At 35.7% G+C, this 12,142-nt stretch overlaps 1 protein-coding gene across 4 annotated transcripts in view; it reads right to left on the bottom strand.

Annotated features, from left to right (window-relative positions):
- Positions 1-12,142, bottom strand: part of Acvr2a (activin A receptor type 2A) — an 85,458-nt gene that overhangs the window by 26,654 nt on the left and 46,662 nt on the right. For all 4 annotated transcript variants that reach the window (XM_029474050.1, XM_029474051.1, XM_029474052.1 and 1 more), the window contains 3 exons: positions 8,096-8,303; positions 5,536-5,645; positions 5,229-5,383 (listed from right to left, as the gene is read on the bottom strand). In XM_029474050.1, coding sequence (XP_029329910.1) covers positions 5,229-5,383; positions 5,536-5,645; positions 8,096-8,303 — 473 coding nt within the window. The remainder of the gene's footprint in view (positions 1-5,228; positions 5,384-5,535; positions 5,646-8,095; positions 8,304-12,142) is intronic.

Below are 12,142 nucleotides of genomic sequence, written 5' to 3'. Positions count from 1 at the left end.
TATACATACATACATACAGGTAAACTCCGACTCTCGGCAGGCAGGTTGTATCTTTACATGTATACATACATACAGGTAAACAAAGTACTCAGAGGAAGCAAAGGTGTGATGGGAGAGGGAGGCAGGGGGACATGGGAGGAGCTGGAGGAAGGTAACCTGGGGGAAAGGGAGGATGTAGTTATATTTTAAGTACAGATGAATGTTAAAAGGCACGCTTCTATAAATGCTAAACATTATCAATAATTTAGTAATTAATAAATAACATCTTTCCTAAGGAAGAAAGGAGCACATCTTCCTAAGCTGGCTTCACTATTATCCTACAGCTTGGTTTCTCACTACTTCTCAATAGATATGTATATAAGTTCACAATCAAGAAGAAGATGCTACAAAGCATTTTCAGAGATGATTTGGTTTCTCAGAAGGTAGTAATTTGTCACAGCATGAAATGTCATCCTATTATTGCTTTAATATTAAGGTCGATGGTTGCATGCTCAACTTGGGGATCCCCAACATATGAAAGCCCTTACTCCATCTCAAACCAACAACCAGACAAAATTTCATAAGGACTAAGGAAGTTGATGTCACTTTAAAAAGAACAATGTTGCAATACTAAAGTGCCTTTTGAAATGAACAAAAAGCTAGCTTTGTATCTTATTTAAGGTAAGCAATTTCTAGACTCTAATCTTTACCTGATCAAGTGGCAGGTGTTCATTCTCAGCATGAACACTGATCTTATAAACAGGAAACTTAAGTTCACCAACAGTTTTACTGAAACCACATTAACTCTTTACAACATAAGGCTTAATAAGAGAGTCAGTCGTCAATTCCCTCACACTCATGACTCACTATCACCAGAAAAACCAGTTTGCATTCAATTTACTCCCTGTGGATGAGCGTCTTCCTATGTGTGGAAAGAGTTCCAGCAGAAGCAAAAGAAAAGTGGCCTTATAATACAAAGTGAGAGGCTGCTTCTTGAGTCGGGAATCATGTCTCTGTCTTATAAAAGCTAGGAATACTTCAACTTACTGTACATCCTCCAAAACTACAGTTTTGTCTCAAGGCAAAGTTCTAAAAGTATCTGAATGTTTATTACAGGAATTCCTGGGGTTGATCTTATCATCTCAAGGAGACTCGACAGAAAAACTCAACATTGCGTCCAGTACTTGCAGGGTGGTCATCCCTCACCAACACTATAAACACAGCAGTTACATACTTTGTCTTCAAGAAGCTTAGGAATAATGAAATATGATACAATATTTATACAGATTATTCTGATTTTTCTCTCCTGGGATTATTTATCGGAACCAAAGAGGAAAGAATATAACTCTACATGTGTATACTAGATGGTTTTGGGTATAGCATGGAGAAAAAACATGAGAAGATGGTGTACGGTGGACCACATATGATAGGCTACAAAGCAGTAAGAGCCCTTGAGTACTTTTGATCACAGAAGCAACATAATCTAACATGTAAAGTACTATTCTAGCAATAGCAGAGGTGAAGAAGAACATGAAAGCAAGAAGACCAGCTGTAGGTTACAGAGACATCCATAACCTGAAGGGCAGCACATTCTGAACACCAAACCATCAAGATAAAGGTGGTGAATGGGGTCTGCAAGAGCACTTAGAGCATCACCTCCCCAAACTTTCATCAGAGATGACTGTGGAAGCAGTGACACCATGAAACAATGGTGAGTTGGAAAGTAGCCTCAATCATTAATCACACGGAGGCATGCCTTGTTTGTATCCTTAATCATGCTAAATTATTTTGCAGTGAATGGTTTTTGTTCATTATAAAGAACCATAATTTTAAAGAAACAGATTTTAAATTATGTATGTCCTATTATCACTGAAGATAATACTAATAAAAATACTCTAAATAAATGATGTCTTTGCTATAATGACTCCCATTACTTAACTGACATAGCCAGCTTATTGATATTGTTAAGGTCAAGTCCTTACAAGATAGCAGTTTATACATAAACCAGCCATTAGCTAAAGATATGAAAGTTTCTCTAAGTAGTAAAAAGTACTATGCCATTTTCCTAAAGAACTTAAAACAACATGCAAAGAAAATGTTCTTGGCAAGAATGCAAGATCTCTTCCTAACAGGTCTTTTAACTGTTGGAAGGTGGGCACCTAGCAGGTAAAGTACAGGCATGTCCACCAGACTTTAAGTGTGCAGCATACCTCACCTACCCACTCATTACTACTTCCAAACACTTTAAACAATGAGTGCAAGCTGGTAAAATCAAACCAGTAGCCAGAAATTTCTGTCTATGGCCGAATCACTTGTTCAAAAATGTATTCTACACTTTCAAACAACTTTCAAAGAGAAACACATGAGTATGTGTTTTCTGTACAGCTGTGATGTATATTCTTTCATCTTCATGAGGCTAACAAGATGATGGCAGTGCTCACAAACTACTCAATACTGAAAGCTAAACTAGACAATAACATGATATAGAGATGCCAAAGATGTGACGGAATTACCTAAATAGTATGTAAAGTAACTGCTCTCTGAAAAGAGGAGCAACACAGAAAAGCGGAAGAAGCAAAGTTTAAAAAGCATCTTGGCTTAGATTCCAGATCTGATATTTGTAAGCCTTTATACATCACAGTTTATCTATAATCTAATACTACAGACTAAGTCCTGTGAGATAAAAATTAATTAAGCTAGTGCTTATTAAATATACTTTATCAACAGCTCCATTCTACACTTTCAGAAGTATGGTTGAGGGATGTGAATGTTACAACAAATCCCAAAGATGATACTTACATACCAGTATCACAATTTAAAATTCAGTGAAAAGAAGCCCTTTGTGCATTTGTTTTGTGTATGTATGTATATAATTATTTGCAACACCACCCTAGAACAAGCACTTAAATAATCAGTAAATACTTGATGTAATTACCTCCAATTATTTTTAAATTTAAAAGGATTACAAAATTTATATAAAAACTCTCACCAAAAATGAGACTTAAACCATACAGTTACACTATGTCAGAGAAAGTCTGAGGTGTCCAGAGTGAGATTCCACATAAAAAACAATGTCATTTTCACAAAGTTTAAAATCCACAGAAAGTTATAAATCAGTTCAGGGTTGTCTTTCTTATAAAGATTTGCCCATGCCAAGTTACTCAAGCACAAAAGTAAGGCCTTGTTTTTCAGCATTCCTAAACACGCACAACAATATCAACAGCAACAAACATCCGAAACCCAGGGGGTACCTACAACAGGTCTCGGTCTATTATTTATGAATTGTAGTAGTGTCTTTCCTTTGTTAAATAAAAAGTGTTAGACTCTTAATTAGTACTTCTTATGAGAGTCATCTAATATATAGACACAGACACACAGACACACACACACACAGGAACATCTTAACAACACTTGCATACCAGCATTAGATATACTTCAATGTTCTATCATCTATAACATTATATTAATGCTCAAAACTTCCTTTAATAAAAATTCCATAATTATATATAAAGTTCCCTTAAATGTGTTTTTTAGATTTTTCTGTCACATTTATGAATCCAGGGTAATTTCAAACAATTATTAGGGCACAAAGTACTTTACTTTCTCTTCTAAATTTAGACACTGAAACAAAATCACTGACAGAAGAATGGAAGTTATCTACCACTGGGTTTATTTTTCTACATGCATTCTTCAAAGATTACAGAGATGAAAGAGCTGATGCAACAACATATTGCTAGGTATGTTATGTAAATTAATGCTTAGAGGAATTATTCTTTATCATTAAATACCAGGTTTTCCTAATTTCTTTTATCAAATTTTACCATTTAGCCTACTAATATTAGAAAAACACAGTTAAACTAAGAGACCCAGAAGGATCAAGGTATTCAAATCTTATAGTGTTAAAAGAAACAAAGTAAAAATTAGGATTTAAAGATGGCTCAAGCCGGGCGGTGGTGGCGCACGCCTTTAATCCCAGCACTTGGGAGGCAGAGGCAGGCGGATTTCTGAGTTCGAGGCCAGCCTGGTCTACAAAGTGAGTTCCAGAACAGCCAGGGCTATACAGAGAAACCCTGTCTTGAAAAACCAAAAAAAAAAAAAAATGGCTCAAAGAAGTATAAACAAAAGTTATCAGTTTTCTTGGGCATGTAGATTGTTAGTTACTTCCATGAAAAGTTCTGTGTGGCACTGAACTAATGACAGCACTCTACATAGTGGAAATAAAGAAAATTCAGAGCATTTAATCTGATTACCCAGTTTACATTTTTAGAAATATTTATAAAGTGAGTAAAAATCAAAAACATTTTTTAAAGTTTTTACTATCCAATTAATATTTGCTATGTAAACAAATCAACACACCTGAATTACCAGTAATACATGGTAAATATTTCTCTGCAACTTTACTTGAAAGATCTTTACAAATGTATATCACTAAAGCCTTTACAAAGCTTTCATTTTCCATACTTTCTTGCCTAAATTTATGGGTCATTTCTAACAGTCAAGGGTGTTTTGGCAAAAGATCTTTTAAAAGGCATTAAATCTGAATAGAGAAAAGCATAAAAAAGACAAAGAAGATTCTGAGACCACTTTTCATCATTAATAATTTCAATATGAAAGCAGAGTGCATTCCATACTTAAGGAACTAGGTAGGAGTGAGACTACAGGAGACTAGGGATGATATCAATACCTGACTCTATTTTGCTGACAGGACCCTGTCTCTTGTGAGGCATGGCAAATACAGAAGTGGATGCTCACAGTCATCTATTGGATGGAACACAGGGTCCCCAATGGAGGAGCTAGAGAAAGTACCCAAGGAGCTATAGGTGGAACAACAATATGAACTAACCAGTACACCCAGAGCTCATGTCTCTAGCTGCATATGTAGCAGAAGATGGCCTAGTCGGCCATCATTGGGAGGAGAGGCCCTTGGTCTTGCGAAGATTATCTGCCCCAGTACAGGGGAACGCCAGGGCCAGGAAGTGGGAGTGGGTGGGTTGGGGAACAGGGTGGGGAGAGAGTACAGGGGACTTTTGGGATAGCATTTGAAATGTAAATGAAGAAAATATCTAATAAAAAAAAGAAGTTTACAGCATACAAAATTAGCAAGACTGCTATTGGCTCTAGTTTCCATGACAATAAACATTCCACAATGAACTCCAAAGAAAATAACTAACATAGTACTCAGTTATACTGCAGTTAATACTTCTTTACAATATAAAATGTACAAAAGAAACTATAGGATAGTAACTTACTTGAGTAGGAACAAGTACAGGAGGGTAGGCCATCTTGTGATGTCTGTATACCCAAAATGCACAAATGACAATCCCTGCAATTAACATTAGTGGTACCAAGGAATACAGCAGGATGTTGTAATAGGGTGGCTTCGGTGTAACAGGATTTGAAGTGGCTGCAAAAGAGGCAAGAAGAAATGGCTCGGATTTGGTCTACACAAACCTATAAGTAGTAACCATAGTTGGGAGCCAAGGGTTGGAGGGATAGAGTATAAGAAAGTAATAAATTAGTCAACAACACAAATGTATATTTTCACTATGCACTTACGCTGTGTGACTTCCATCTCCGGAAAATAAGAGAACTTTTCATTACACATATTGCCCTCACAGCAACAAAAGTACACTTCAGGGCTGTCTTTTTTTTCTATACAATCAGTCCTATTTTTAAAAAAGAAAGAATAATTAATACATATAGCATTATATTGACCCCACAATAGATGCATTTCTTCTGAGACAGGAGTCATTATATTCAAATTCAAGGCATTTGTGAGTATCCAATAATCAACTCTTAAAATTAAAACTGTCCTTAGACTTCTGTTAGTAAATCTCAGCAGAAAAAATAAACAAACATCTGAGTTTATGATGATCACACTGGCTTCCTCAGACTATTGCTTTAATGTGGTTAAATGAGCAATCTAAGGTAACTATCTCCTTTGTTTTCTTTTTAATTATTAGAGAAGCTTGAAGAAGAACATAAAGTCAGTGAGGCAATTTAGTCTAGGAGTTGCATTTGCTCATGGGAAATATAACTCCCTATTTTGTGAATATTAAAAACTAAAAACTAGACATAAAGCTAAATAAATACACACATACACTAAGTAATGTGAGTTTGTATCTCAGGAACAGAATTTATTTCTGTATCAAAGACCCAAACTAGCTTTTATCAGGTAGTAGTTTTACAATTCTTGAACAGATGAACAGGATTGTATTTTAAGAAAACAAAAAAGCAGAGAACTAATATGAACAACAAACATATAGGACCTCATCCCTCAGAGTGATCACAATCAGGACAAACTGAATTAAAATAAAAAGCAGCAGCCTCTAGTGGTGACGCACGCCTTTAATTCCAGCACTCAGGAGGCAGAGGCAGGTGGATATCTGAGTTCGAGGCCAGCCTCAGAGTGAGTTCCAGGACAGCCAAGGCTATACAGAGAAACCCTGTCTAGAAAAAACAAAAAAACAAAAAACAGCTATATAAATCTGTCCTTTTAAAAAAATCAACTTTACTGCTGTTAAACATCAATGAGCCTGCTTTGTGTAGCATTCAGCAACAACTGAGACAACTCCAGATAAAAGTTCAAGTTTAAGAGCTAATAGCTTTACCAGTATCAAACTCCAAAGAGAATCCACTAACGTCAACTATGAAGAAATTAAAAGATAAGTCAAGCTGTTTTATAAGGAGTATGTAATTTAAAAATTAATAATCATGTTTCCAAGCACTGAAAACAACTCAAAAAAATTCCCTTTCTCATACTATCTTTATTTGTTCAATTGATTTATTCAACCAATTTTAGAGCATAAATATTGGATTCATGAGTTTCTATATTATTAGCATTTAATCCCCAGAAACAAAGCTGGTGTGGTCATCACTGAGATCAAGCACTTTATGCTGAGTAATACTCTCTGTGAGGCTCCAATGAATAGCTCACTAAGCACTGCAGTGCTGCCTGAGTCTCCCACAAGTAAAACGATGAGTCGAGAGGCAAGAAGTACAGGAGTTTTTACTACACACATGCATATGTATGTATGTATCCATATACATATAACACATATGCACATGTGCACATGTAAACAAACACACTCACAGCTTTCTCATATGAACTAACAAAAGATCAGTTAGAGTAAAGATAACCCCTACATTTTTTTTCTGTTTTCCCATTTCCTTTTATAATAGTAGATATCACTTAATTATGCACTTATAGTCAGAAATACAGGTAAAGAATGTAAGTTTAGAGAAATAATTCTTGGAAACTTTACAAACTTTGAAGCATAACCCAAATATTAAATATATAGCTAAATGATTTTATTTTACTATAATGCCTAGGTCACATATGGCTAATCAATCATCAACTGTAGGTAACTGAGGCTCCTGGAAAAAGACAGAATGGTCAGCAGCTATAGCACAACTTCTTGGGTCCAAAACAGCTGGTTGCCTAGGGCTGTGCAGGCCTCTACCATGTTACAACACCCACCCCTAGTGCAAAAGTGGCAGGGAGGCAGGAAAATGATCAGTCCAATATTGATGTCCCTTCCTATAGAAAGAACAGAAGTACTCAATAGCATTACCATTTATTTATTCCAGTATAAAATAATTGAAATAAGATGTACTAAAGAAAATATAGCTTTGTATGAGTGTTTAGTTCTGATATAATTCTGAATGTCAACATAAATATCTCTTGGGGTAAAAAAAACAAAAGTCTCAATACTTTCCAAATATATAAAGAAGAAAACTGAATGGATATTGAACACTGCAACAAATCATTACTCCTCCTTAAGGGTATACTTTTCAACACATAGATTTTCTTTTAAAGTGATTATTAAATTGGCATTAAAGCTTATAATGCTACTAAGATGGTAAAAATTATTCATATATAAGGGTTCTCACTACTTGTAGATTCAAAACATATCAAGAATAAAGTAGAAATATGGTATGTTTATTACTCAAAAATCTTGTCACTGGTGAATGTTATGATGGTTTTCATAATTTCATCTTCAAAACAGCAAGAAATACTTGAAAATCCACGCATTGATCTTTCTTTCCTTTTCAAGGCAGGACAGAGAGAAGGAAAGTCACTGAACTCCATCATAAAAATTAAACACATTCTTACCTGTCATAGCAGTTGATATCATCCAGCCAACAACCTTGCTTCACTATTTCAATGGAACCAGAAATATTCTTCCAGGTAGCAAAACAATGTCGCCGTTTATCTTTATCACCATAGCAAGGTTCAACACCAGTCTGGTTGGTTCTGTCTCTTTCCCAATTAGCATTAAAGAAAAGACACTCCTGAGTTTCTGATCTGCCAAGTATAGCACCTGTAAGGTAACAGAAAACTTAATGTAAATATATACTCCTAAGGCCAAGGTTCTGAAGAAGGAAGCCGCTTAAGGTACTCTTGCAATGTCCAAAGCTCCTACTCCCTAATGCTGAACTTTGCATTTACATCCCCATGCTTTAGGCATAACAATAACCACAGTCATCTAAATTGCCTACATATATCACAAAATTTCTCTTGACCATGTCAGTTTCATTTAAACATACAAAAAGTAGCAAAAATTGTTAATTTTATTACATTTCAACCCTTCCATGGTTAGACCTCCTTTTTAATATTTTGTGTGACATAATACAACCTAAGAAAACACAATTCTCTGTATAGTTTGGCTGTAGCACCTTCAACTCTGTAGACTAAACAAACCAGGGCCATGGAGACTTTCAAATCTGGCAGACATGCTCTCAAAAGTGAGTCTGTTAACTCAAGTAAAGCAATTTATATTAATATGCATTGCCAGTGGTAAAATTGGAATCTGTTGGTAAAAACAGGATTTGTGAGGAAAGATTTGCAACTACTAGCATTAGGATAACATGTGACAGTGGTATCAGTAGTAATAGTAACAAAAGTAGCCTTTAAATTCTGAATAATGAAATGAGCCAATATCCAGAAGATCCACATAATTCAGAGAATCATTTTATGAAAGAATTAATGTGATGTTTCAAAGCATTCATGTGTAAAAAAACAATCAAGCTGAGAAGGATCAACTGATTTAAAAAAAATGAGGCTACTTTGTGAATTGTGGTATCATATAAAAGAAAAGATGTAAGTCTCTAAATAAATTATTAAAATATTTTCGCTTTTCTAACTAGTTAATTGTGTATGGATAGACCAAAATAATACAACAATCAAAGTAACATACATTGGTAGCTAAATAAAAAAGATAGATAAGGAATCCTATTGTTTTCTACTAAAAGATCATGAAACTTACAAAAACATCACACTTCTTTTTGACTCAGAAAATATTTTTCATAAAGATTTCTTTTACTAATGTAGAATGGACACCTGCCATTTAACAAACTGCCATTTGAAAATGTCCTCATTTCTAACATGGAAAACATACAATCTGCATTTAAAAAAAAAAATCTCGGAGTAGTTGTGCTATGGCCAGGAAATATCAGCCCAAAAGGCTCATGTGTTAAAGATTTGGTCCCCAGATGTGGCATTATTGGGAGGTGACTAGACACTGAGGTCTCTGACACAACCAATGAATTAATCCCATGTTAGTGCCCTACAGTGTAGTATTTTACAAGATCCCTGGGGGCCTAGTGAAATAGGTCACTTGGGACACAACCCCTTCTCCCCAGCTCTTCTCTCACTCTGCTTCTTGTCTGCCATGAACTGTGTGGCTAGACTGCACAGTCCCATTCATAAGGTTCACATCTGTACGAAGGTCCACAGCAATGAAACAAACCAACCAACAAGTGTCTGAGACAAGAAAATAGGGATCCAGCATAAATCTTTTAAGTCACTGATGGCTGGTATGTTGTCCTAGCAACAACAAACTAACACAAGTTTCTTAAGTCTAAGAACCTAAGTAAGTCTTGGGAACGGCTGTTCTACAATGTACTAACAGAATGTACTAACAGAGATGTAATTATGAGTTTGTAGTGTCTATGTGCAGAAATGCTGTCATGAAATGACATAGTGCAAACTATATGATAACTATGGCATCTGTATTCTAGAGAAGGTCTGCTACTACTTATTTATCTGGACACATCAGCAACCATTTTCTAGGTTATTTCTTTTCAGAAACTTATTCAAAACACGAGCAAACCAAGTTTCTCTTGTACTAAAAATTCTAAAAGCATGTACTGCCCACACTCTTATCTTAAAACAGGGATGGCAAGCGTTCTGTAAAGGTCCAGACAGTATGTATTTTAGGCTTTGCAGGCCATATGGTCTGCACAAGCAACTACTCTGCTTGGGAAGTACGAAAGTATCCATAGACAGTAAATGAATGAACAGAGTTTGTATTCCAATAAAACTTTATTTATGCAGATTAAAAACTAAACTTTTTGTAATTTTTAACATCTCACAAACTATTATCCTTGATATTTTTTCCAAACACTTAAATAAAGAAATTCACTCTGGGACGCATCTGGCCCACAGGTTGTGTGAGCAGCAGCAACTCCATCTTAAAGCATTGCCAAGAGACTGGCTGGCCTGCCTTTCATTTGTTAGATGGGTGTTTGGGGTGCTTTCCTCTCCACTTAACTCATGGGAAGGAGAAGAAAGCAATCATGGGAGGCAGAGGGAGGGAGGGAGGAACCTGGGTGGGTGAGGGGAAGGGGAGGGGAAAAGGGGAACATGATCAGGTATTGGAGTGGGGAGCAGGAGAAAAGCCCTGAGGGCCAGCAACCTTGGGAGTTGGGGGGCAGGGCCAGGGATCTTCTTGGAGACAGTGGGAAGGAGGAATGGGATGAGGGAGTGTGGAAGGGCGGACCTGGAGGAGGGTAATGACTGGACTGTAGAAAAATAAAAGTAATAAAAAAGCATTGCATAGCTATTTTCAATTTTCAAAAGAGGAGTTCATTGAAGCACAGGAATATCTTAACTAAACTATGACCAAAACAAACGAACACTGCTTGTAGCCAAAGTACCAACTGGGCAGCACCTTTGGTTTCCAGTCAATGAACAGTAGCTTCCTGAAGTATTCTACTGAGAGTCTGAAGAGAATTTGGTAGCACATAGGGATGACAAGGAAGGGGAAACATCAGAATTATGTTTGTAGACAAAAGACAAACAAATCGTCACTTTAATCACTGTGAAAAAACTTCTAACATTTATCTTTTAATGTTAAACACATTTTCAGGATGATTTCCTAGATCCAGACCATCATTTTTTCCTCCATAGGTAAAGAAAATTGCTTATAAGAAAACATCTGACAATCTTCCTCCCTTCTTCTGAAGCTAGTTGGGTAACGAGCCTCTGTCCCATACATTCCCTAACTAAACAAGAAATAAAATAGCATGATACTTATGAAAACATACTAAATGTATCTAACTATTTTTTAAAAGTCTTAATGTTCACATTGTGATTTCAAAAGATAGTTCTATACTAGGATACTATTGTTCAGATGGTACATTCTAATCTAATGGTTTCTGAAATGTTAAGCCTCTCTCCCTAAATTTATTCTACCAAAATAATTCCAAATAGTCCAAGCTGCCGTTTTTTAAAGAAATAATTAGGCATAAAAGTGTGCATGCAAGGCACACTCTTGAATGCTGTTTCATGCATTTTTGGTGCCATTTTCTGTATCTGGAAAAGAGGCAGTAACTTAACCACACACATATGCATACTATATAGTTATATATCTATGTGTTTCTTCCCCCCCCACCCCCCACCCCATGGAAGACCTAATAATCCTTCCTAGCTTAAAGTTTCTGCACTAAACCTACAACCTCATATCTAACCTTGAATAAGCAAACAAATCCTTCACTACCTCTTTCCACATTTATAAAATTAAACAGGCTAATTCAGTGTCTACATTTTTCTCTAGATCCATAATTCAAGTCCAACTGTAGAAAATCAGAAACTCTAATCACAATCAAGTATCTCAGTAGCGTATGCACCATTTCATGTAAAGCACTTGCATTGATAACTAGCATTAACTGCTTCATTTTCTTACCACTAGGAAAAAAATTAAAACAAGCTATAAAAAGGATTTGAAATTTGGTAGAACACACACACACACACACAAAAAAAAAAAAAAAAAAAAACACCCAAAATAATCAAATCAAAAACACTTTTCCATATAAAGAAAAGAAATTTCACCTAAAAGATAATCTTTAAATATAATTTGGTTTTTGGCACCAAATATTA

The sequence above is a fragment of the Mus caroli genome, chromosome 2 (assembly GCF_900094665.2).
Source record: "Mus caroli chromosome 2, CAROLI_EIJ_v1.1, whole genome shotgun sequence".
NCBI lineage: Eukaryota > Metazoa > Chordata > Mammalia > Rodentia > Muridae > Mus > Mus caroli.
This window is presented reverse-complemented; position numbering and strand designations above follow the sequence as displayed.